At 46.4% G+C, this 24,930-nt stretch overlaps 1 protein-coding gene across 4 annotated transcripts in view; it reads left to right on the top strand.

Annotated features, from left to right (window-relative positions):
* adissp (adipose secreted signaling protein) overlaps nt 1-24,930 on the top strand; it is a 121,194-nt gene that overhangs the window by 50,004 nt on the left and 46,260 nt on the right. For 2 of the 4 annotated variants that reach the window (XM_052010541.1, XM_052010542.1), the window contains exons 3-4: nt 9,227-9,366; nt 23,340-23,478. In XM_052010541.1, the coding sequence (XP_051866501.1) occupies nt 9,227-9,366; nt 23,340-23,478 (279 nt within the window). The remainder of the gene's footprint in view (nt 1-9,226; nt 9,367-23,339; nt 23,479-24,930) is intronic. The other 2 variants (XM_052010544.1, XM_052010543.1) reach the window with 1 other exon arrangement.

The raw sequence follows: 24,930 nt of genomic DNA, 5'->3' as shown, positions 1-24,930 counted from the left end.
GCTGCCCCCAGAACACTCTACGCGAAGGATGCATTTCACTGTGTTTTGATGTACAGGTGACTAATAAAGATATAACGTTTCCATATTCTACCGATAAATGACGTATAAAATTTGTGAGAGCCGGCGTGGCCAGGGATATCATGCCTTTTGTGAATCGGGATGATTCAGTTGAAATGTTTTGGAGTGGAGTCGTTGGAATCGTAGAGTAGTACAGCACAGAAAGAGGCCTGACTAATCCACGCCGACCAAGCTGCTTTCCTGAGTTAGTCTTATTTTCCTGCGTTTGGCCCATATCCCTCAACCTTTCCTATCCCTGTACCTGCTTAGTGATTTTTTTAAACAGTTATGGTAATGTCTGGCAGGTCAGAAACAAATTCATTATTGCTGATATATGACATGACGTTTGATTTTTTGCGGCAGCACTACAGTGCAAAGACGTAGAAATCTATAAATTACAAATAATTAGTGCAAAACAAATGGAATAATGAGGTAGTGTTCATGGGTTTGGTACTTTTCCTGATATTGCCTTTGCCAAACTATGTGTTTGGACTGTGGATGTCATTTAGGGGAATCCATGTGGATCTCTCAACTGGCCCTCAGAGGCCAGGGAATCTGTTGAGAGACGTTGAACCTGGCCCCAACATCGATTTTTCTCGAATCCCTTCTCCTCATTTTTCCCTCATTCCTCTGGCCCCCTCACCCCTTCTCTATCCCCTGCCCTGCCCTCATGACCTGTCCATCTATTCCCCACCTCCCGCCTTTTATTTCATGGTCTACTGTCCTCTCCTACCAGATTCCCCCTCCTTCAGCCCTTTGCCTCTTCTACCCATCACCTCTCAGCTTCTGGCATCACTCCCTTTCACTCCACTTATCTTCCTCCTCTCACAGCTACAGCCAGTAAAAGTAGCTGAGGGGAACTGCATCCAGCTGGGAGACTGTATTTAAGCCACACTCTAGAGACTTAACATAGAACATAGTACAGCACAAAGTTTTTCACTATACCTCTTCTATACCCTTTGGCCCACTGTGTCTGTGCCAACCACGATACCAATCTAACTAATCCCATCTGCCTGCACATGGTCCGTATCGTCTGAATCTGCCTGTTCGCGTGTCTGTCTAAATGCTTCTTCAATCGCATCTGCTTCCACCACTTCTGGCAGCGCAGTCCAGGCACCCTTCAAACTTTTCCCCTCTCACCTTAAACTTCCGCCCTCCACGAGAGCAAAGGCTGGGCTGTATATTCCCCGTCCAGTGTCGAGGAAGTGCACAGTTGTAGGGAGTGCTGTCGTTCGCATGAGATGTCAAACCACAGGCCTGTTTTCCTTCTAAATGCAAAAGATCCCATGTTCCGAAGAAGGGTCCTGACTAGAAACGTTGACCGCCTGCTTTTCTCCACGGATGCTGCCTGGCCTGCTGAGTTCCTCCAGCGTCATCATGTTTTACATCTAGATTCCGGCATCTGCAGTCCTTTGTTTCTCTGAATATCCCATGTCACTACTTTAAAGAAGGGAAAGGGTGTTCTCCCTTCTGCTGTTATAGAATCATACAGCTTGTATCAGGCCATTTGGCCCACCATGTCCATGCTGACCAGTGACTTGATAAATTCTCAGCTCACCAGTGGATGAAATGGCTATTGGGTCTTCATTGTAGATGACACAGAAATTGGTGCAGTTGTGCACAGTGTGGAGACTTCTCAAAGGATGTAGCAGGATAGAAATCAGTTGGAAATTTGAGTGGAGAAATGGGAGTTTAATCCGGACAGGTGTGAGGTGCTGCATTTTGGAAGGTCAAATGCAAGAGAAAAGTACACAGTAAATGGCAAGACCCATAGCAGCCTTGATGCACAGATGGATCTTGGGGTGCAAGTCCATAGTTCCCTGGATTTGCACCTCAAATTCCCTCTGTACATCAGTGCTCCAAAGGGTCCTGCCACTTACAGTGTACTTTCCTCTCACATTTCACCTTACAAAATGCAACACGAGTGGGTAGGTGGTAAAGAAGGCATATGGCATGCTTGTCTTCATTGGTTGAGGCATTGAGTGTAAAAGTCAGGAAGTCACGTTGCAGCTGTATGAAACTTTCATTAGGCCACATCTTGAGCATTGTGTGCAGTTTTGGTCGCTGCTTTACAGAAAGGACGTGGAGGCTTTAGAGAGGGTGCAGAAGCGGTTCACCAGGATGTTGTCTGGATTAGAGTATCAGCTATAAGGAGAGCTTGGACAAACTTCAATTGCTTTCTCTGGAGCATTGGAGATGGGGGGTGATAGAAGTATACAAGATAAGATATCATGCCCACAACTTCCTAACCCGTACGTCTTTGGAATGTGGGAGGAACCCGGAGGAAACCCACGCAGACATGGGGAGAACGTACAAACTCCTTACAGGCAGCGGCTGGAATTGAACCCAGGTCGCTGGCGCTGTAATAGCGTTACGCTAACCGCTACACTACCATGCATACCATATATAAAATTGAGAGGCATAGATAGGGTAAATAATCTTTTCTCCCCCAGGGTGGAAATGTCAAATACTAGATTGCATGGGTTTAAGGTGAAAGGGGGAAAGATTGGCAATCGTGTTTGAGGCATTTAGACAGACACATGAACAGGCCGGAAATGGAGGAATCTAGACTATGTGCAGGCAGTTGGAATTATTTAATTTGATGTTGTGGTCAGCACAGATACGGTGGGTCAAAGTGCCTGTTCCTAGGTGTACTGCTCTATGCTTCTATATGATTAAGACCTTGCTCTTCACACGTTGCCTGCCCTGTTGCTCTCATTACAACTGTAACTGTATTTCAGAAACTAGTTAATTGACTGTCCATTGAGATGTCCTCAGATCATAAGGGCCACTATACAAATGTAATCCTTTTCTACCCGCCGCCCCAAGTTACTGTTGTGCAACAGGGACGGTTCCTTGGGTGGGGATTTCAGCTACATGGTTACACTGGGGAAGCTCGGATTGTCTTCCATGCATTAAAGAGCGTTGAGAGGAGATTTAAGAGAGATTGTGAGGGGATTTATTCAGGGAAGCTGTTCCCAATAGCAGATGGTTCAAAGACCAGGGGGACATGAAATTGAATATTTTCTGCAATAGATACAGGAGAGATGTGTTTATCAAAAATAATTTCCCAGAGAGTGGTTGTGATCTAAAATTCACTGCCTGTCATGTTGTGGAAACATTTTCAATTAGTGCCTTCAGAAGAGAATTGGATAGGCACTTGAGAGAGAATAATTTTCAAGGCTATGGGGAAAGAGTGGAGTAGAAGAATTGGCAGGATTGTTCTTCTGGGAGCTAGCACAGTCATGATAGGTTGAAAGGTCTCCTCTACCATAATGATCCCACGATTCAAATGCTGTCACTCTAGTTTATTAGAGTAATACAGAATAGAAACAGGCCCTTCAGCCCAACATCTCCCTGCTGAACAAGATTAGATTTCTTTATTAGTCACATGTACATTGAAACACACAGTGAAATGCATCTTTTGTGTAGAGTGTTTTGCCTACCTAAACCAGTCCCATTTGCCTGCATTTGACCCATATCCCTTTTAAACCTTTCCTATCCATGTTCCTGTCCAAGCGTCTTTTAAATACTGTTATTGTAGCTGCCTCAACTGCTTCCTCTGGCAGCTCATTCCATATACGCACCACCCTCTGCATGGAAAAATTTGCCCCTTGGGTCCCTTTTTAAATCTTTCCCCTCTCACCTGAAACCCATGCCGTCAAATTTTTTTGATTTCTTTTCCCTGGGAAAAAGACTGCATTCACCCTATCTATGCACATCAGGATTTTGTACATCTCTATAAGGTTGCCCCTCATTCTCCTACAATCCAAGGAATAAAGTCCTGGCTTGCTTGACCTTTCCCTATAACCCGGGCCCTTGAGTCCTGGCAACATTCTCAGGAATCTTCTTTGCACTCTTTCCTGCTGAATGACGTCTTTCCTACAACAGAGTAACCAAAGCTGTACACAATACTCCGGGTGCAGCCTCACCAACATCTTGTATATCTGCAATGTAATGTCTCAACTCCTATGCTCAGTGCCCTGACTGATGAAGGCCAGCATGCTAATTGCCGCCTTCACCACCCTGCCTACCTGTGACGCCACTTTCAGGGAACTACTTCTACTCCAAGGTCACTCTGTTCTACAACACTCGCCAGAGCCCTACGATTCACTGTGAAAGTCCTACCCTGATTTGACTTCCCAAAATGTAACATCTCGCACTTATCTAGATTGAACCACTTGTCATTTCTTGGCCCATTTACCCAGCTGATCAAGATCCCACTGTAATCTTTGATAATCTTCTTCACTGTCTACGATACCACCTATTTTAGTGTCATCTGCAAACTTATTAATCATTCCTTGTACACTCGCATCCAAATTGTTTGTGTAAATGATGCAATTGAGCTGTATTCAACCTATGGGTGTGGTGCTTGTGGTAGACTGTGGTTTGAGAAGAATGATTTCAGTTTAACTATTCTGGAAGTAAGACCTCGTCAGTCAAAGTGTCAGTGGAGCTGGCAGATTGTAGCAAACATCGAGCTAGTTCACAGTGTTCTTTGGGGAAAGTTCATCTAATGTTCTTACCTGGACTGGGCGAGGTGTGACTTCAGTTTGAGTTGCTCTGAGTGGTTCAAGAACAGAACCACCTTCGCTCCGTCTGCTGGAACATCCGGGATCTCCTGGTGGCCAGCCATTTTAATTCCACTTCCCATTCCCACACTGATGTGTCTGCCCACGGCCTCCTCTACTGTCAAGTCAAGGCTAAACGCAGATTAGAGGAACAATGGCTTGTATTCCTTCTTGGTAGTCTTCAGCCTGACGGCCTTCACATCGATTTCTCTAACTCTCCTCATTCCCCCCCCCCCTTTAATTTTCCATGCTCCCTCTAGCCCCTTTCCCCTCCCCCCCCCTCACAACCTGCCCCTCACCCACACCTTCCTCCTCCTGCTTCCCCACCCCCTTCCCTTTATTCCATGGTCCACTGTCCTCTCCGATCAGATTTATCTTGTTCAGTCCTTGGCCTCTTCCACCTATCACCTCCTAGCTTCTCACATCCTCCCCTCTTCCACCGCCCCCCCCCCCCCCCACCTACCTTCCCCCCTCACCTGGACTCACCTATCACCCGCCAGCTTGTGCTCCTCCCCCTCCCCACCACCCTCACCCTTTTATTCTGGCTTCTGCCCTCTTTCTTTCCAGTCCTGATGAAGGGTCTCGGCCCGAAATGTCGACTGTCCATTTCCCTCCATAGATGCTGCCTGACCTGCTGAGTTCCTCCAGCATATTGTGTGCTGCTCAAGAAAGGAGCCGATGTGCGCACACACCCCCTCGGGTCACCATGGCAAATTTCTGCTCCCTCACGCGCTCCCATGACCTGGCTTCAATCCTGACTTCAGGTGGTGTCTTTGTGGAATTTGCATGCCCCCCTGTGACCACGTGAGTTCCCCCCTGGGTGCTTCGGTTTCCTCTCACATCCCAAAAATATGCTGGTAAGATTATTGGTCATTGTAAATTACTTCTGGTGTTGGTGGGTGGGGGAAGAATCAGCTGAAGGGCATGTGAGAGTGAATGGGTTACAGGGGAATAAGTCAGGGAATGGGGCAGATGAGATTTCTCTGAGAGCTTGCATGAGTAATGCATTCTTTCTGTGTCATGAGAATAATATGAGGTCAACTAGGGTTAGGCAGTCAAAAAAAACAGCCTTGATAGTGACACGTGCGTGGGAATTTATTTAAAATGGTTACAGAACAAAAGTGACCACAGTTAAAGAGCAATTCACTGGCTGTAACACACTTGGTGCTGTACAAATGTAAGATTGACATATGCCTGAGGGCACGTACCATCAGACTTAAGGACAGCTTCTACCCCACTGTGATAAGACTATTGAATGGTTCCCTTATACAATGAGATGGACTGTGACCTCACGATCTACCTTGTTGCGACCTTGCACCTTATTGCACTGCACTTTCTCTGTAGCTGTGACACTTTACTCTGTACTGTATTGTTTTTACCTGTACTACCTCAATGCACTCTGTACTAACCCAATGTAACTGCACTGTGTAATGAATTGACCTGTCTGACTGGTATGCAAGACACGTTTTTCACTGTACTTCAGTACAAGTGACAATAATAAACCAATACCAATATGCCTGAGTCACTGAGGCAAGAAGAGGATGACCACATCTGAAGAGGTTTACGTCTCCAGATGTTGCGGTCACTATCAAATCCATCACATCATTCTGTTGCTTCTAATTGCATTGGCAGACTTCAGACAGGTGAACTGGGTTTGTTTCCTCTGCCATTTACGGGGTGACTTGGATGTCAGAGTTGCCAGTCATTGACAGTGCTCCTTAATTTTGACACAGGAACAAGATGTTTGACTCAAGGGGCTTCTGTCGGTAATTATACCCCACGTAATCGCAAGGCCTAATGATGTTGCCCCACCCTCCTCCAGTCTATTTTCCATCAGCCCCAGGTTTGAAGCTAAGCTCCTTGTCAAGCCAACTAAATGCAGGGTGATTACCCCATTGTACATGCTGGAGGTCACTTGCTGGTTGTTATCTCCAGAGAGTTGAGCTTAGGTTCCTCCGTAGCAACTATGGAACTTAAATTTAAGCAATTACTAACTTGGAATTGGAAAAAAGAAGCCGGTTTCAGAAATGTTAACTACCAGCTCGTCATTAAAACGTATCTAGTACACCGATAGCCTTCAGGGAACAGCAGCATAATGGTTAAGTTGCATGAATGGCAGCTAGAGTTCTGAATCTTTGATCCAGAGGTTTGAGTTCAAATCCCTCCATGGGATCTGGATTTACTTCAAGTAAGTAAGTAACTAAATCTGGAATTTTTAAAGAAAAAAATAACTGAAATAACTATGACAATGAAATCACTACATTGTCATAAAAACCCATCTGGTTCACTGATGTGTGTCATGAAAGGAAATCTGCTAATCCTTGCCTGGCCTGGCATATGTGTGACTCCTGACCCGCCAATGTGACTGTCACCTGAATTCAGGGGCATATGGGGATGAACAATAAATGGTGGCAAATGTCTACATCCCATGAACGAATAAGTAGGAGGGTCTCCAGTGAAGAGTATAGAACAGTACAGCACAGAACAGGCCCTTCAGCCCACAATGTTGTGTCGATGTAGCTAATCCCTCCTACCTACAGAATGCCCATATTCCTCTGTTTTTCTCTCATTCATGTGTCCATCCTAGCCCCTCTTAAAAGCCCCCAATGAACTTACCTCCACCACCCTATCAGGCAACGCATTCCAGGCATCCACCACTCTCTCAGTAAAAAAAAATGTACCCCTCACGTCTGTTCTGAACCTACCCCCTCTTACCTTAAATGCATGCCCTCTGGTATTGGATCACTTGGATTGGAGTATGTTGGAACTCAGTTCTCTGAGTCCAGCTGACTTTTCCTATCCAGCTTTATTAGAGTCATAGCAGAGAAACAGGCCTTTGGCCCAACTCGTTCGTGCCCACCAAGCTAGTCCCATATGCCCGTGTTTGGCCCATATCCCTCTAAAACGTTCCTATCCATGTACTTGTCCAAGTGTCTTTTAAATGTTATTATTTTACCCGCCTCAACAACTTCCTCTGGCGGCTCGTTCCATGTACTCACCAGCCTCTGTGTGAAAAAGTTGCCCCTCAGGTCCCTTTTAAATCTTTCCCCTCTCACGTTAAACCCTCTAGTTTTTAGTTCCCTTTCCCTGGGAAAAAGATTATGTGCATGCACCCTATCTATCCCCCCTCATGATTTTATACACCTCTATAAGGTCGCCCCTCGGTTTCCTGCATTCCAGGGAATGAAGCCTGTCCAACCTCTCCGTATGACTCAGGCCCTCAAGTCCTGGCAACATTCTGGTAAATCTTCTCTGCACTGTCTCCAGTTTAATGATGTCTTTCCTGTAACAGGGCAACCAAAATTGTACATATACTCCAAGTGCGGCCTCACTGTATTGTCTGAGGTCAGCTGTTTCCACAGAACCAGAAGGTCACATGACTTAATTTTCAAAACGAAGAATGTTCAGAAGTATTTGCAGTTCTAGAAGAGCAATTTGAGAGAAGTTGGCCTTTAGATATGTTGTCACACTGGAAAGGAGTTGGGTTGCAGGTGAGGGAGATCGAAGGTATGCAGAGATGAAAGGATTACTTAAATCAATCGCTCTATTTGTCTTACCTAACCAGGAATGTGGGAGTGGTGATGGTTCAGTCTCCATTGTTCTGGGGAACTGTACTTGGTTGGATTTCAGCTCGTGTGAGAACTTAGAGGTCAAATTCCAAGTCTCTTCCCTCAGTGTAGACCGAGAATCCCGATCGTCCTCTGGGGTGTAGAATTCCACACATTCACGATCCCCCAAAGTAAGGATATTTCTTATCTCCGAACTAGATGGTTGACCCTTTGCCCAGCGTCCATCACTCTTCTCCATCCAGGGGAAATGGCCTCTCATCTATATTTAGTTATTTTGATATTTATTTATTTATTAGTCACATGTACAGTGAAATGCATCTTTTGCATAGAGTGCTCTGGGGGCAGCCCACAAGTGTCACCACGCTTCCAGTGCCAACGTAGCATGCCCACAACTTCCTAACCCGTACGTCTTTGGAATATGGGAAGAAACCGGAGCACCCGGAGGAAACCCAAGCAGACACGGGGAGAATGTACAAACTCCTTACAGACAGCGGCGGGAATTGAACCCGGGTCGCTGGTGTTGTAATAGCGTTACGCTAACTGCTACACTACCGTGCCACCCTATGCTAACTGCTATGTCCTGAATTTTATACATTTGTGTTTGATTCGTTTTCTCACCTGTGCCTTATTCTATCCATTGAAGCCACTGAGCCCTTCAGAACAGGCTGTGTGACATCTATTTAATATTTAATATCTAATTTAACACTGTTAATTTTCAGTCCTATTTCTAAAGTGTTCCGTTTAGTACTGATCTCTCGTTCCCTTAAGAGAAGATGATAACTCTCATTTGAATTATTTTCATTATAGCAGCCAACTGCATTTAACTGGAAGGTAGTTGCTCATGGGTTCCTTTGCATGACGCAGTAAAATCCAGATCAGTAGTGTAGTTTTAAAGAAAGGAGGTCGAAGAAAGGTTGTCTGTAGCTTCCGGCATCAACAGTTTTCAGATAAGGCTGGAGTAATCTCTCGTCTTTCTCTCTTCCCCCTGTCCATTTCTAGTTTAACGATCCTGCTTCTTTATATCTTCAGGTACAAAGCCCAAAGCTGGGGGAGTTCGCTTTAGAGCCGAGAGCCATGAAGGAACAGCCAATCACGTTCACTTCGAAGAGAAATTACACGACTCTATTGTAATGGTGACCCAAGAGGAAGATGGGAGTTTTTTAGTGAAGGTGAGATAATAAGTGGTTGACTAGTTGATCTATTTTTAAAAAATTATTCCCTAGTTATACCAGCATCTCTGACCGGCTTGGCATATACTGCCCATTGCCAATTCCCACCCCCCCAAAAGTATGGTGGAACTTTTGCCCTCAAACTTTGTGGGGTGATCTGAGGGAAGCTTTTTGGGTTCTGAAGGGGATTGATGGGGTAAGTGTGAGGAGAGCGTTTCCCCTTCTCAGGGAATCCAAAAGTAGGTGCATAGTTTCAGAATGAGAGGTCACCCATTTACGACGAGTAGGAGTCTCTTTGAAGGATCATGAATCTTTGAAATTCTCCTGCCCAGTTGTTGTGGCTGGATTGCTGAACAAGTTCAAGGTAGAGCGAAGATTTTGGACTATAGGGAACTGGCAGGAAAGTGGAGTCTAAAACTAGAGGGCACAAGTTTAAGGTGAAAGGAGAAAGATTTAAAGGGGAGCTGAGGGGCAAGTTTCCCCACACTGAGGGTGGTGCGTCGACTGAACGAGCTGCCAGAGGAAGTAGTTGAGGCAGGTACAATAACAGTATTTAAAAGACATTTGGGCATGTACGGGAAGATTTAGAGGGGACCAAACGTGAGCAAATGGGACTAGTTAGGATGGGCATCTCGTTTGTCATGGAACAGTTGGGCCAAGGGGTCTGTTTCCATGCTTTAATACTCTGACTATGTCAATGAACCGACGCAAAGATCAAATGATCTTCTTGAATGGTGGAACAGCTTCAAGGAGCTGAGTGTTCTACACCTGTTTCTTTTTCTTCCATTCCAACAGACATAGCGCTGAGCACAAGTGCATAAAGACCCCCATGTGTTTCAGTGAGTAATAGAGCAAAATGTATTTGTGGTGGAATTGATAGAACATGGTGCTAGAACACAGAACAATACAGCACAGGAACAGGCCCTTCGGCCCACAATGTTGTGTTGAACTAATTAAACCCCTAACTAAACTAATCCCTTCTGCCCACACACTGTCTATGTCTCTCCATTCTCTGCATGTACCTATCTAAGAGCCTTTTAAAAGCCTCTATCATACTTGCCTCCGCTATTATTCCTGGCACCCACTACATTCTGTGCAAAAAAAAAGAAGACAAATTCTAGACCTCGAATCCTTTGGATGACTTTCACCCCCCTACTCCCTTATGTTTCTTCTACTGACTGCCTTAAATCTGTCCCCTGGTTATTGACCATCCTGTTAAGGGAAATAGTTTCTGCTGTTCTCTCTGCCTGGGCCACTCACAGTACTGCAGCCACACATAGAGATGGCACGTTGTGGAGATATTTAGGTCAATCTCTTGTTGATAGCAGTCTGCAGATGAGGCAGACGTTGTGACCACCTACCACCCTGAAGGCGCTGCTTTCGGTGAGTGCAATTGTTTTTATGGTCATCCGGAAAAGTGTTCAATACGGAAAAGTGTGACGTGATGCACTTTGGAAGATCGAACTTGAAGGTGGAGTACAAGGTTAATGGCAGGATCCTTGATCCTTAACAGTGTGGAGGAACAGAGGGATCTTGGGGTCCAAGCACATAGATCCCTCAAAGTTTCCACGCAAGTTGATAGAGTGGTTAGGAAGGCGTATGGTGTGCTGGCCTTCATTAGTCGAGTGATTGGGTTCAAGAGCTGCGAGGTAATGTTGCAGCTCTACAAAACTCTGGTGAGACCACACTTGGTGTATTGTGTTCAGTTCTGGTCGCCTCATTATAGGAAGGATGTGGAAGCTTTAGAGAGGGTGCAGAGGTGATTTACCAGGATGCTGCCTGGATTGGAGAGCATGTCTTATGAGGATAGGTTGACTGAGCTAGGGCTTTTCTCTTTGGAACGACGGAGGATTAGAGGTGTATAATATTATGAAAGGCATAGATAGAGTGGACAGCCAGCACCTTTTCCCCAGGGTGGCAATGGCCAATACCAGAGGACATCCGTTTAAGGTGAGTGGAGGAAAGTTCAGCGGAGATGTCAAAGGTAGGTTTTTTACACAGAGTGGTGGGTGCCTGGAACGCACTGCCGGGAGTGGTGGTAGAGGCTGATACAATAGGGACTTCTAAAAGATTCTTGGGACGGGCACATGGATGTAAGAAAAATGGAGGGTTATGGGCTGTGTAGAGGGAAAGTTAGATTGATCATGGAGTAGGTTTATATAGGTCGACACAACATCGTGGGCTGAAGGGCCTGTACTGTGCTGTGTACACATAGCATGGAAACAGACCCTTTGGCCCAACTCGTCCATGCCAACTGAGTTGCCCAGTGAGCTAGTCCCATCTGCCCACGTTTGGCCCATAGCCCTCTACGCCTCTCCTATCCATGTACTTATCTGGATGGTGTTTAAATGTTGCTAATGTGCCCACCTCAACCACTATTTCTGGTAGCTCATTCCAAATACGCCCCACCCTCTGCATGAAGAAGCTGCCCTGATGTCCCTTTTACATCTCTTGCCTCTGATCTTAAGTCTATGCCCTCTTGTTTTTAGCACCCCCTCCCTGGAAAAAAGATTGTGTGCTTTCACCCTGTCTATGCCCCTCATGATACGCCTCTATTAGGTCACCTCTCAATCTCCTACATTCCAGGGAATAAAGTCCTAGTCTGCACAACCTCTCCTTGTAAATCAGGCCTCCAGGTCCAGGCAACATCCTGGTAAATCTTTTCTGCGCATTTCCTAGTTGTGCCGGTAAGATGGATGGACAGTTGAACAGTTGGGCTGAATGGCCTGTTTCTGTTCTGTATGTTCTGTGTAAAGAAACCACAAGATGGTATTAGTTTTGGTTTATTATTGTCACTTGTACCGAGGTACAGTGAAAAACTTGTCTTGCATACTGATCGTACAGATCAATTCATTACACAGTGCATTGAGGTAGTACAGGGTAACAACAATAACAGAATACAGAGTAAAGTGTCACAGCTACAGGGAAGTGCATTGCAGGCAGACAGTAAGGTGCAAGGTCAAACAAGGTAGATTGTGAAGTCAGGAGTCCATCTCATTGGATAAGGCAACCGTTCAATAGTCTTATCACGTGGGATAGAAGCTGTCCTTGAGCCTGGTGGTATGTGCCCTCAGGCTCCTGTATCTTCTGCCTGATGGGAGAGAGGAGAAGAGAGAATGACCCGGGTGGGTGGGGTCTTTGATTATGCTGGCTGCTTCACCAAGGCAGCGAGAGGTATAGACAGAGTCCATGGAGGGGAGGCCAGTTTCCTTGATGCACTGAGCTGTGTCCACAACTCTCTGCACTTTCTTGTGGTCCCGGGCAGAGCAGTTGCCATGCCAAGCCGTGATGCATCCAGATAGGATGCCTTCTATGGTGCATTGATAAAAGTTGCTTTATCGATGAAAGACGGGCTTGGTGAATGGTTGCTGAGAGGTGCTGCGTTCGTTCAGATCGTTGGTGGTCACTATTCCCTTGTGTGCCAACATCGAGGGACTGATTGGTCAGCTCCTGCTCCTTGTGTTCTTTTGTTTAGCTTCTCCACCAACCCATCCTGCACTGCTAGTCCAGTTGACGTTGCTTTGTTTGAGTGTCCAATCTTGCCAGGCTGTTCAGCTACGGGAAGCAGATGTGGTCAGCTTCCATCCTGAAGGTAAACGAGCGTGCACCCTTGCTGAGGGTCACGTACCTGTCGATTTGGCCAAGAATCCCACCTCACACCGCAGCAACCCCTTTGGTGCCCATAATCCATCCTGACCGTTGTCCAGTAGCCTCTGGTGGTAATTGGTTTATTATTGTCACATGTACCAAGGCACAAACTCAAAGTCAAGTTTCTTGTCACATGCACAAGTCTATGTGTGCACAGGTGCAATGAAAAACTTACTTGCAGCAGCTTCACAGACACATAGCATCAGATAAGCAGCATCCACAAAAAAAACATAAATTATACACAATTTTTACAAGGAAGAACATAATTAAAACAAAGTCCATTTTAGTGCAAAGTGGTCATAGTGTTGCTGAACTGTAGTGATTAAGTTGTTGCCGGTTGATTCGAGAACCAAATGGTTAAAGGGAAGTAGCTGTTCTTGAACCAGGTGGTGTGGGACTTGCAAGCTTTTGTTTGCATGCCATCCAGGCAGATTATTCCAAACATAACTACATAGAGGTAGTACAAAAGGAAAAACAATAACAGAATGCAGAATATAGTGTTACAGTTACACAGGTGAATAGGGTAGTTAAGAAAGCTTATGGGGTGTTAGCTTTCATAAGTCGAGGGATCAAGTTTAAGAGCCACGAGGTAATGATGCAGCTCTATAAAACTCTGGTTAGACCACACTTAGAGTACTGTGTCCAGTTCTGGTCGCCGCATTATAGGAAGGATGTGGAAGCGTTGGAAAGGGTGCAGAGGAGGTTTACCAGGATGCTGCCTGGTTTAGAGAGTATGCATTATGAGGAGAGACTAAGGGAGCTAGGGCTTTACTCTTTGGAGAGAAGGAGGATGAGAGGAGACATGATAGAGGTGTACAAAATATTAAGAGGAATAGATAGAGTGGACAGCCAGCACCTCTTTCCCAGGGCACCAATGCTTAATACAAGAGGGCATGGCTTTAAAGTAGTGGGTGGGAAGTTCAAGGGAGATATCAGAGGAAGGTTTTTTACCCAGAGAGTGGTCGGTGCATGGAATACGCCTCCTGAGGTGGTGGTGGAGGCAGGTACATTGGTCAAATTCACGAGATTACTAGGTAAGCATATGGAGGAATTTAAAATAGAGGGATATGTGGGAGGAGGGGGTTAGATAGTCTTGGGCGAGGTTTTAAAGGTCAGCACAACATGGTGGGCTGAAGGGCCTGTATTGTGCTGTACTGTTCTATGTTCTACGTTACAAAGTGCGGTGCAGATAGGCAGATGAGATGCAAGTGCCATGATGAGGTAGATTGAAAGATCAGGAGTAAATGAGTTCCGTTCAGGGGTCTTGTAACAGCAGGATGGAGGCTGTCCTTGAGCCTGGTGGTGCGTGCTATCAAGCTTTTGTATCTTCTGCCTTACGGAAGGTGAAATGGATCACAGCACCCACTGCACTGATGCTCCTCCTATGCTGGTGAACGGCTTGGGTTAAGGGACTGATTTGTTGGGCTAAGGTTTTGAATTGCAACCCTAGACTTGTTGCCGCATTGTTTAAATTAACCTGCTGAGGTTCAGTGTGCATAAAGGCTGCAGTTTTTATGGAGGCGTGTGGAAGGGACTGTGATCAAAGTGTTGCAGTGTAGCTAAGTAATTGCAACTCTCCATTAGACAGTGAAGACCTTTTAGAGTGGCTCACAATGGAAGAGCTTTGATCCAGCAAGATCTGCCTCGTACTTGTCAATAAAAGTCATGAATTCAATGGTAAAATTCTGTTCCCACTTGGTGACTCAGTGACACGATGCCGTGAATTTAAGAACCATAGGAGTAAACAGCTTGTGGATTTAAGTGTGGGTATTTTACATCATAGAAAATCTGTATCAAGTTGCTGGTGGAAGCAGAGTTCATTTGGGATTTGCAAAAAATTTGAAGAGGGTGTTTTTTTTCTCAGTAAAATGCAGTGAAATGGCACAGACAAATATTGCAGAGAGTCATAGTGGGTTTGATGGTTCAAATGGCAGCCTCTGCTGTGAAAATCCACATAGAAAAGATGAGATAAGATTTCTTTATTAGTCACATGTACATCGAAACACAGTGAAATGCATCTTTTTGCGTCGAGTGTTCTGGGAGCAGCCCGCAAGTGTCACCACACTTTCGGCACCAACATAGCATGCCCACAACTTCCTAACCCTTACTAACCTGTACGTCTTTGGAATGTGGGAGGAAACCAGAGCTCCCGGAGGAAACCCACGCAGACACGGGGAGAACGTACAAACTCCTTACAGACAGTGGCCGGAATTGAACCCGGGTCGCTGGCGCTGTATAGCATTACGCTAACCGCTACACTATCATGCCTGCCCTGCACATCATGCTTCATGGCCAGGTGGGTGAGAGGCAGACTGGTGACAGACGTGGTCATCCCAAGGGGCAAATTAGCTAACTGATCTTAGAACATACAAGAGCACAGCATAGGAACAGGCCCTTTGGCCCACGATGTTGTGCTGAACTAATGAAGCTATTAGCCCCAAATTAATTAATCCCTGCTGCCTGCACATGGTCCGTATCCCTCCATTCCCTGCACATTCATGAGAGCCTCTTAAACCCTTCTGTCGTATCTGCCTCCACCACCACCCCTGGGAGTCCATTCCAGGCATCCACCACTCTGGGCAAGCACGGTAGTGTAGTGGTTAGCGCGACGCTATTACTGCGCCAGCGATCGGGCTTTGATTCCCACCGCTGTCTGTAAGGAGTTTGTACGTTCTCCCCGTGTCTGCGTGGGTTTCCTCTGGGTGCTTCGGTTTCCTCCCACATTCTAAAGACGTACGGGTAGGTTAATTTGGGGGTTTAAAATGGGCGGCACAGACTCGTTGGGCTGAAAGGGCCTGTTACCACTCTGTAAATTAAATTAAAATTTATCCAACCTCTCCTTATAGCACATGCCCTCTATTCCAGGCAGCATCCTGGTAAACCTCTTCTGCACCCTCTCCCAAGCCTCCACATCCTTCCTGTAATGGGGGAACCAGAACTGAAGGCTGTACTCCAGATGCGGCCTAGCTAGAGTTTTATGTTTAGTGCTGTTGTTTGAGGGATGGGATCTGGTGTTGGGGGGGGGGGGGAGAGGGTGGGTGGAGGGAGTAATTGAATTTTGTTGGGTGGGGGAGATTTGGGTGTAGAGTTCATGGGAGTATTGGGGAGAGAGCATTAAATAGGGCAGTAGGAACATTCCCTGGTTGTCTGTGAGGTGAAGTCAACATCAGCTTGAATTCAGTAGCTCCGGGCTATGCAAGGAATGTGTATATGAGTGCCTGGATGTTCAATTAAATAGTTAACACAATAAGGAGAGGTGGAACTCCCTGCTGAATACAAGTGTTGCTCATACCTTGAGCTCTCTCAGCACGAAGCTGTCGGGTTCTTTGCCCTTAGTAAAATTAAATTAATTTTTCCACTTTCTTGAAGAGATCCAGGAAGTGTTTTTCTGTGTGTAGAGAGAAGCAATCTCCATTTCCTAAAATTTGTACAATGGTCAGGATGTTGGAAACCTGAGATGAAAACTGTAAATGCTCAGTGGATCAGGCAGCATCTGTGGTGAGAGAAACCAGGGCCCTTGAGGCACTAGCCTCAAAGGTCATTGAGCCGAAACATGAATTATTTCTCTTCTTTCCTCCACTAAAACTCTCCTTTGTGGAAGATTCTTTTCCGCTCCAAACGAATCAGACTCCCAATGCAGGAGGGTAGGTGCGGGAAGTGGTTGAAGATGGGGAGTAAGTTCTCTCCCAGGGTACTCTAAGTTAAATGTTTTCAGTGGCGTTAATTGGCTGTTGTTCTATTGGGTAACATCGATAACATAGAACACTACAGCACAGTACAGGCCCTTCGGCCCACAATGTTGTGCCTGCTCTAAGATCTATCTAACCCTTCCCTCCCACATAGCCCCCTATTTTTCTATCATTCATGTGTCTATCTAAGAGTGTCTTAAATGTCCCTAATGTATCTGCCTCCACAACCTCTGCTGGCAGTGCGTTCCACGCACCCACCACTCTCTGTGTGGGGGAAAAAACTTACCCCTGACATCCCCCTTATACCTTCCTTCAATCACCTTAAAACTATATCCCCTCGTGTTAGCCATTGTCACACTGGGGGGAAAAAGTCTCTGACTGTCCACTCGATCTATGCCTCTTATCATCTTGTACACCTCTTTTGTCTCCTCTCATCCTCCTCCTCTCCAAAGCTCACTCAACCTATCCTCACAAGACATGCTCTCCAATCCAGGCAGCATCCTGGTAAATCTCCTCTGCACCCTCTCTAAAGCTTCCACATCCTTCCTATAATGAGGCGACAAGGTAGAAATTCTTTGAGGTGGAAGTTAATATCGTTGTAATTGAGACCTATTGTAGCAACTTTGCTGCTCCTGAGGAGAGATCTGGCTGGTTATAAAATTGTCATCCACCATGGTGGCCATCAAACTGAGGACGGTTCAGTTCCAACCCACGCATGATAACTATTTCCACCCCTCACCCAACCACTGTACTTTGCAAGCTGCACCTGCTTCCTTCCTTCCTTCCTCTCTTCCCTCCCCCCCACCGCGCATGCACTCCCCCTCCCCCTCCCCCTCCCCTGCCCGCTTCCTCCCTTCCCGCCCCTCCCACCCAACCCCCTTTCTGCCTCCTTTATCCTGTGCATACACGATACGACCTGACGCCCTGCAACCCAAATGGTTCACGAGGTTCCTGCCGATCTGACCCAGCCCGATCCTGATCCTCACAGTCGGGCCTGGTTGGGTAACTTAAAGCCTACCTCCAAATGATTACATTTCGCTAAGAGAAAAAGGGCTTTGATGAATTGCAGGAAGAGGAACTGTCGTCCATTGAACGAGGACGAGAAAAGGTCACAAACCTGAAATAATTACAGAACCATGGGCTGGTGGAGATGAGAGTTTGTCCTTGTATCCTGATGCGGAAGTAGTTTTCAAGGGGAAATGGAAGAGAGTGGTGGGTGCCTGGAACGCACTGCCGGGGGTGGTGGTTGACATAATAGGGACACTTAAAAGACTCTTGGGTAGGCCCGTGGATCTAAGAAAAATGGTTATGGGCTGTGTAGGAGGGAAGGGTTAGATGACCATGGGGTAGGTGTATATAGGTCGGCACAACATCGTGGGCCAAAGGGCCCATACTGTGCTGTACTGTTCTATAAAAGTAAAAGCAAGATCTGAGTTTATGCGGTTTGTACTTTCCAAGAGCTGGCACTCTGCTGATGAGCTCAATGGTGTCGTTTGGTGCTGTGTTATTATATCAATGGTGGTTGCCTAACAAAATGAAAACTTTCGCCGGGTTCGAGGGTTACCTGGTGTTGTTTTCCTTTTCTCTTATATTTAAGTGGACCGCAGTCCATTGACCACAGGTAGCAATGCAGGCATACAGAGACATCGTGGTTAAGTTATCAGTTTAGAAGCCAGCAGTCTGGATCATTGGTCGTTGATTCGGAGACACAAGTTCAAGTTCCACCAGGTGATTAAATAATTAAAAAATTAATCTGGAGTTTAAAAAAACATTCTTGTCTTAGTAATGGTAAATATGAGACCACTGATTTGTTGTAAAAGCCCATCTGGTTCACCAGTGTTCTTGGGAGTAGGACATCTACCCATTCTGACCTGTAGCTGACTTCAGACCCACCCCAGTGTGGTCTGGTTACTCATTTTGGGGATGTACAATGAAGGCCAACATTGTCGTTGATATCCGCATCCCATTGATGAATAAATTAAAAATAAAATCTTTTAAGGATTCCCATTCCCCCCCCAAAAAAATTGATTAGAAATGCCAGTGTAGAATAGCAAAACATAGCCATTTCCCTTTTCCCAACTCACCACCCTCCCCTCCCCGAACCCCTCAAAATCATGACATTAGGGCAATGTCACTCTCCACCAATGTCATCGGCAACTAGTTGTATGTTATTCTTGGAATTTGCTATGCTCAAAATGGCCACTGTATTTCCCTCTGAAATAGCACATAAAATGCAATAATGCTTGGGAAGCCTTTCACGACATTTTGAGACTGGATTGGTTGCCAGGATAATGTAGTTAAGTTCGCTGCCGATCCCTGGAATAACCATCAGCTGCTTAGTCGAGACGCTCTTGGCTCAGAGTTCTGTTATGTACAGTTTATCTTAGATTGAAGGTGAGTAATTGACATAGCCGAAGATTCGATTGTTAAGCAATAAATATTGAACATGAGGAAGTTCAGAGGATGCACTAATCTGTTGGCACACTTCATCCATTGTGTACATAGGTTGTTCAAGCTTGCCCTGTTAGGGCAGGCATGGTGGTGTAGTAGTTAGCGTAACGCTATTACAGCACCCGGGTTCAATTCCAGCCGCTGTCTGTAAGGAGTTTGTACGTTCTCCCTGTGACTGCATGGGTTTCATCCCACGTTCCAAAGGCGTACAGGTTAGGAAGTTGTGGGCACGCCATGTTAGCGCCGGATGGGTGGTGACACTGGCGGGCTGCTCCCAGAACATATTATGCAAAGATGCATTTCACTGTGTGTTTCACACTTGGTATTGGTTTATTATTGTCACTTGTACCGAGGTACAGTGAAAAGCTTGTCTTACAAACTGATCATACAGGTCAATTCATTACACAGTGCAGTTACGTTGAGTTAGTACAGAATGCATTGACGTAGTACAGGTAAAAACAATAACAGTACAGAGTAAAGTGTCACAGCTACAGAGAAAGTGCAGTGCAATAAGGTGCAAGGTCACAACTAGATAGATCGTGAGGTCTTAGTCCATCTCATTGTATAAGGGAACCGTTGAATAGTCTTATCACAGTGGGGTAGAAGCTGTCCTTAAGTCAGGTGGTATGTGCCCTCAGGCTCCTGTATCTTGGAGTATTGTGTTCAGTTCTGTTTGCCTCATTAAAGGAAGGGTGTGGAAGCTTTAGAGAGGGTGCAGAGGGGATTTACCAGGATGCTGCCTGGATTGGAGAGCATGTCTTATGAGGATAAGTTGAGTGAGCTAGGGCTTTTCTCTTTGGAGAGGAGGATGAGAGGTGACTTGATAGAGGAGTACAAGATGATAAGAGGCATAGATGGAGTGGACAATCAGAGACTTTTTCCCAGGGTGAAAATGGCTAACGTGAGGGGGCATAATTTTAAGGTGATTGGAGGAAGGTATAAGGGGGATGTCAGGGGTAAGTTTTTTTTTTACACTGAGAGTGGTGGGTGTGTGGAACGCACTGCCGGCAGAGGTTGTGGGGGCAGATACATTAGGGACATTTAAGAGACTCTTAGATAGACACGTGAATGATAGAAAAATAGGGGGCTATGTGGGAGGGAAGGGTTAGATATTAGAGCAGGGTAAAATGTCGGCACAACATTGTGGGCTGAAGGGCCTGTACTTGTGCTGTAATGTTCTATGTTCTTTGTACATGTGACTAATAAATCTTATCTATTCAGATCTGTGCAAAAGAGCACAAGAATATAGCAGCAGGAGTAGGCTACTTGGCCCCTCAAGTCTGCCCTGCCATTCAGTATGATAGTGGCTGATCTATGCTGCCCCAGCTGTGCTAGTTCTCCACCGCCCTTAATTCCTCCTCGACACTATAATCCCCAATTTTCCCAGCTAAGAAAACGACAGCCTGTTATTTCCCTAACGTCTGTGTATTTTTGCAGAAGGGGAGGGGAAGAGAGGGGGAATGGGGGGGGGGGGTGGAGAGTGGGAGTGGGAAAAGAAAGGGAGTGGGTGGAGTGGGGCGAGAGAGGCAGTGGGCGGGGAGTGGAGAGGGAGTGGGCAGGGGGTAGAGAGGGAGTGGGGAGGGGGAGTGGGGAGAGAGGGAGTGGGCAGGGGGTACTATAGAACCATAGAACCATACAGCACAAAACAGGCCCTTCGGCCCACCATGTTGTGCCGTCCATCAAACCACCCTCACACTACCTAACCCCTTCCTCCCGCATATCCCCCCATCCCACACTCCTCCATGTGCCTATCCAACAAGCTCTTGAACCTGTTCAATGTATCTGCCTCCACCACCACCCCAGGCAGTGCATTCCATGCACCAACCACTCTCTGGGTGAAAAACCTCCCCCTGACATCTCCCCTGAACCTCCCACCCATAACCTTAAAGCCATGACCTCTCGTCTTGAGCATTGGTGCCCTGGGAAGGAGGCGCTGACTGTCTACTCTATCTATTCCTCTCAGTATTTTATATACCTCTATCATGTCTCCTCTCATCCTCCTCCTTTCCAGTGAATAAAGCCCTAGCACCTTAAGCCTCTCCTCATATTCAATACTCTCCAATCCAGGCAGCATCCTGGTAAATCTCCTCTGCACCCTCTCCAACGCCTCCACATCCTTCCTATAATGAGGCGACCAGAACTGAACACAGTACTCTAAGTGTGGCCTAACTAGAGTTTTGTAAAGCTGCATCATCACCTCGCGGCTCTTAAACTCAATCCCGCGACTTATGAAAGCCAACATCCCATTGGCCTTCTTGACTGCTCTTTCCACCTGTAAGGCAACTTTCAATGAACTGTGAATATGAACCCCCAGATCCCTCTGCTCCTCCACACTGCCAAGTACCTTGCCATTCACCCAGTACTCTGCCCTGGAGTTTGTCCTTCCAAAGTGTACCACCTCACACTTCTCCAGATTGAACTCCATCTGCCACTTGTCAGCCCAACTCTGCATCCTATCAATATCCCTCTGTAAGCTCCGACAGCCCTCCACACTATCCACAACACCGCCTATCTTAGTGTCGTCTGCAAACTTACTAACCCAGCCCTCCACCCCTCATCTAAGTCATCTATAAATATCACAAAAAGTAGAGGTCCCAGAACCGATCCCTGCGGGACACCACTAGTCACTGCCTTCCAATCTGAGGGCACTCCTTCCACCACAACCCTCTGCTTTCTACATGCAAGCCAATTCCTAATCCACACAGCCAAGCTTCCTTGGATCCCTTGGCCTCTGACCTTCTGAAGAAGCCTACCATGAGGAACCTTATCAAATGCCTTACTAAAATCCATGTAAACCACATCCACCGCACTGCCCTCATCAATCTTCCTGGTCACCTCCTCAAAGAACTCTATCAGGCTTTTGAGGCAAGATCTTCCCTTCACAGAGCCATGCTGGCTGTCCCTAATCAGTCCATGATTCTCAAGGTGTTCATAAATCCTATCCCTTAGAATCCTTTCTAACAGCTTACCCACCACAGACGTGAGACTCACCGGTCTATAATTCCCTGGCCTATCCCTATTACCTTTTTTGAACAAGGGGACAACATTCGCAACCCTCCAATCCTCCGGCACCACCCCCGTGGACAACGAGGACTCAAAGATCCTTACCAGCGGTTCAACAATCTCCTCCCTAGCCTCTTGAAGCAGCCTGGGGAAAATCCCGTCAGGCCCCGGAGATTTATCTGTCTTAATATTATTTAACAACTTCAACACATCCTCTCTCTTGATATCTACAACCTCGAGAACATTACCCCTACCAGCACTCCCTTCCGCATCATCAAGACCCCTCTCCCTGGTGAATACCGAAGAGAAGTACTCATTGAGAACTTCTCCCACTTCCGCCGCCTCCAGGCAAATTCTCCCACCTTTGTCCTTAATCGGACCTACCTTTACCCTAGCCATCCTCCTACCCTTCACGTACTTGAAAAAGGCCTTGGGATTTTCCTTAACCCTACTAGCCAAAGCCTTTTCATGTCCCCTTCTAGCTCTCCTCAGCCCTTCCTCGCTACCCTATATTCCTCACGGGCCCTGTCTGAACCTTGCTGCTTATACCTCACGTATGCTACCACCTTCTCCCTAACAAGTCGTTCCACCTCTCTCGTCACCCACGGTTCCTTCACCCTGCCATTTCTTCTCTGCCTCACCGGGACATATTTATCCCTATTATCCTGCATAAGATCCCTGAACATCGACCACATCTCCATGGTACATTTTCCTTCGAAAAGGACATCCCAATTTACACTCCCAAGTTCTCTCCTTATAGCCTCGTAGTTCGCCCTTCCCCAATTGAAAAACCTCTTGTCCTCTCTGCACCTGTCCCTGTCCATGACAATTTTAAAGGTTATGGAGCAATGGTCACTGCTCACCCTCCAATAGATCCTTCACCTGTCCCGGTTCATTTCCTAAAACTGGATCTAACATGGCATTCCCTCTAGTCGGCCTAGAGGGAATGCCATGTCGGTAGAGAGGGAGTGGAGAGAGAGAGAGGGAGTGGGCGGGGGTGGAGAGAGGGAGTGGGGAGATAGGGAGTGGGCGGGTGTAGAGAGAGGGAGTGGGTGGGGTGGAGAGAGGGGGAGTGGCCAGGATGTAGGGAGAGGGATTGGGGTAGAGAAAGAGAGAGGAAGGAATTGGGATTGATCTACAAAAGTTGGCTTTGTTCTGAAGCTCTTTTCTGCCTTGTTCCAGGTGGGTTTTTTGAAGATTAGCCACAAATACGAGATAACATTTCTGCTCCCAGCTACACAGACCTTGGGCCAGGGAGCCTGCTCTGTCCCACTGCCAAGCCTCTACCTGAAGGTGGTTGAAATTGTTCCTGTGCCAGAAGGTAAAGTTTCTTTCCAAGTATTTATGTAAGATAATTGTCCTACCAGCTGTGTACATGGTGAGGGTAACCTTTTCTATGCAATCAGTTGTGACGTACTGAATATACTGCCTGAAAGTTCAGGGAGATGCACTCGACATTGACCTTCATGTGGGAACTGGAGAAATATTTGAGGTGGAACATTTTCTGGGCTAAAGAACGAGACTAATTGGATTGCTCATTAAATGAAAACAGCATGCTAAAGGCAAAAAGAAGAAGGAATTGAATCTTAAGCAGCTCAATCTGCAAGCCTTTGCAAATGGTTCTCCCCGGTGTACATGACAGGACAGCCCAAAGGGGTTTACAATGAGCGAGGTATCAATTAAATTGTAGTCACTTCTGTACTGTAGGAAACACAGATCATTTGTACACAACAAGCTCCCGCAGATGGCAATGTGATGATGACCAAGTGAACTCCTTTAGAGGGATACATATTGGTCAGGACCCTGAGGAGAAATAGCAGTGTTTTTTAAGAGGCATGTAGACAGGCAGGGAATGGAGGGGTATAGACCATGTGCAGACAGATATGCAGTTTACATTGGCATCATGGTCGGCAGGGATATTGTGGGCTGGAGGGCCTGTTCCTGTGCTATACTGATCTATGAAATCTACCTCACAATGGTAGGACATATAAGGATAAGATTTCTTTATTAGTCACATGTACATCGAAACACACAGTAAAACTGTGAACTGCATCTTTTGTGTAGTGTTCTGGGGGCAGCTCTCAAGTGTCACCAGGCTTCTGGTGCCAACATAGCATGCCCACAACTTCCTAACCCGTACGTCTTTGGAATGTGGTAGATGGAGTGTATTCTGCCTGGAGGTCAGTGACCAGTGGTGTTCCGCAGGGATCTGTTCCGGGGCCCCTGCTCTGTGATTTTTATCAATGACTTGGATGAAGATGTGGAAGGGTGGGTTAGTAAGTTTGCTGATGATACAAAGGTTGGTGGTGTTGTCGATAGTGTAGAAGGTTGCTGTAGATTATAACAGGATATTGATAGAATGCAGAGCTGGGCTGAGAAGTGGCAGATGGAGTTCAACCCGGATAAGTGTGAAGTGATACACTTTGGGAGATCGAATTCGAAGGCAGAATACAAGGTTAATGGCAGGACTCTTAGCAGTGTGGAGGAACAGAGGGATCTTGAGGTCCATGTCCATAGATCCCTCGAAGTTTCCACGCAGGTCGATAGGGTTGTTAAGACGTATGGTGTGTTGGCCTTCATTAGTTAGGGTGTTGAGTTCAAGAGCCATGAGGTGATGTTGCAGCTCTATAGAACTCTGGTCAGACCACACTTGAAGTATTGTGTTCCGTTCTGGTCGCCTCATTATAGGAAGGATGTGGAAGCTTTAGAGAGGATGCAGAGGAGATTTACCAGGATGCTGCCTGGATTGGAGAGCATGTCTTATGAGGATAGG

The sequence above is a fragment of the Pristis pectinata genome, chromosome 2, assembly GCF_009764475.1.
Source record: "Pristis pectinata isolate sPriPec2 chromosome 2, sPriPec2.1.pri, whole genome shotgun sequence".
NCBI classification, from domain to species: domain Eukaryota; kingdom Metazoa; phylum Chordata; class Chondrichthyes; order Rhinopristiformes; family Pristidae; genus Pristis; species Pristis pectinata.
This window is presented reverse-complemented; position numbering and strand designations above follow the sequence as displayed.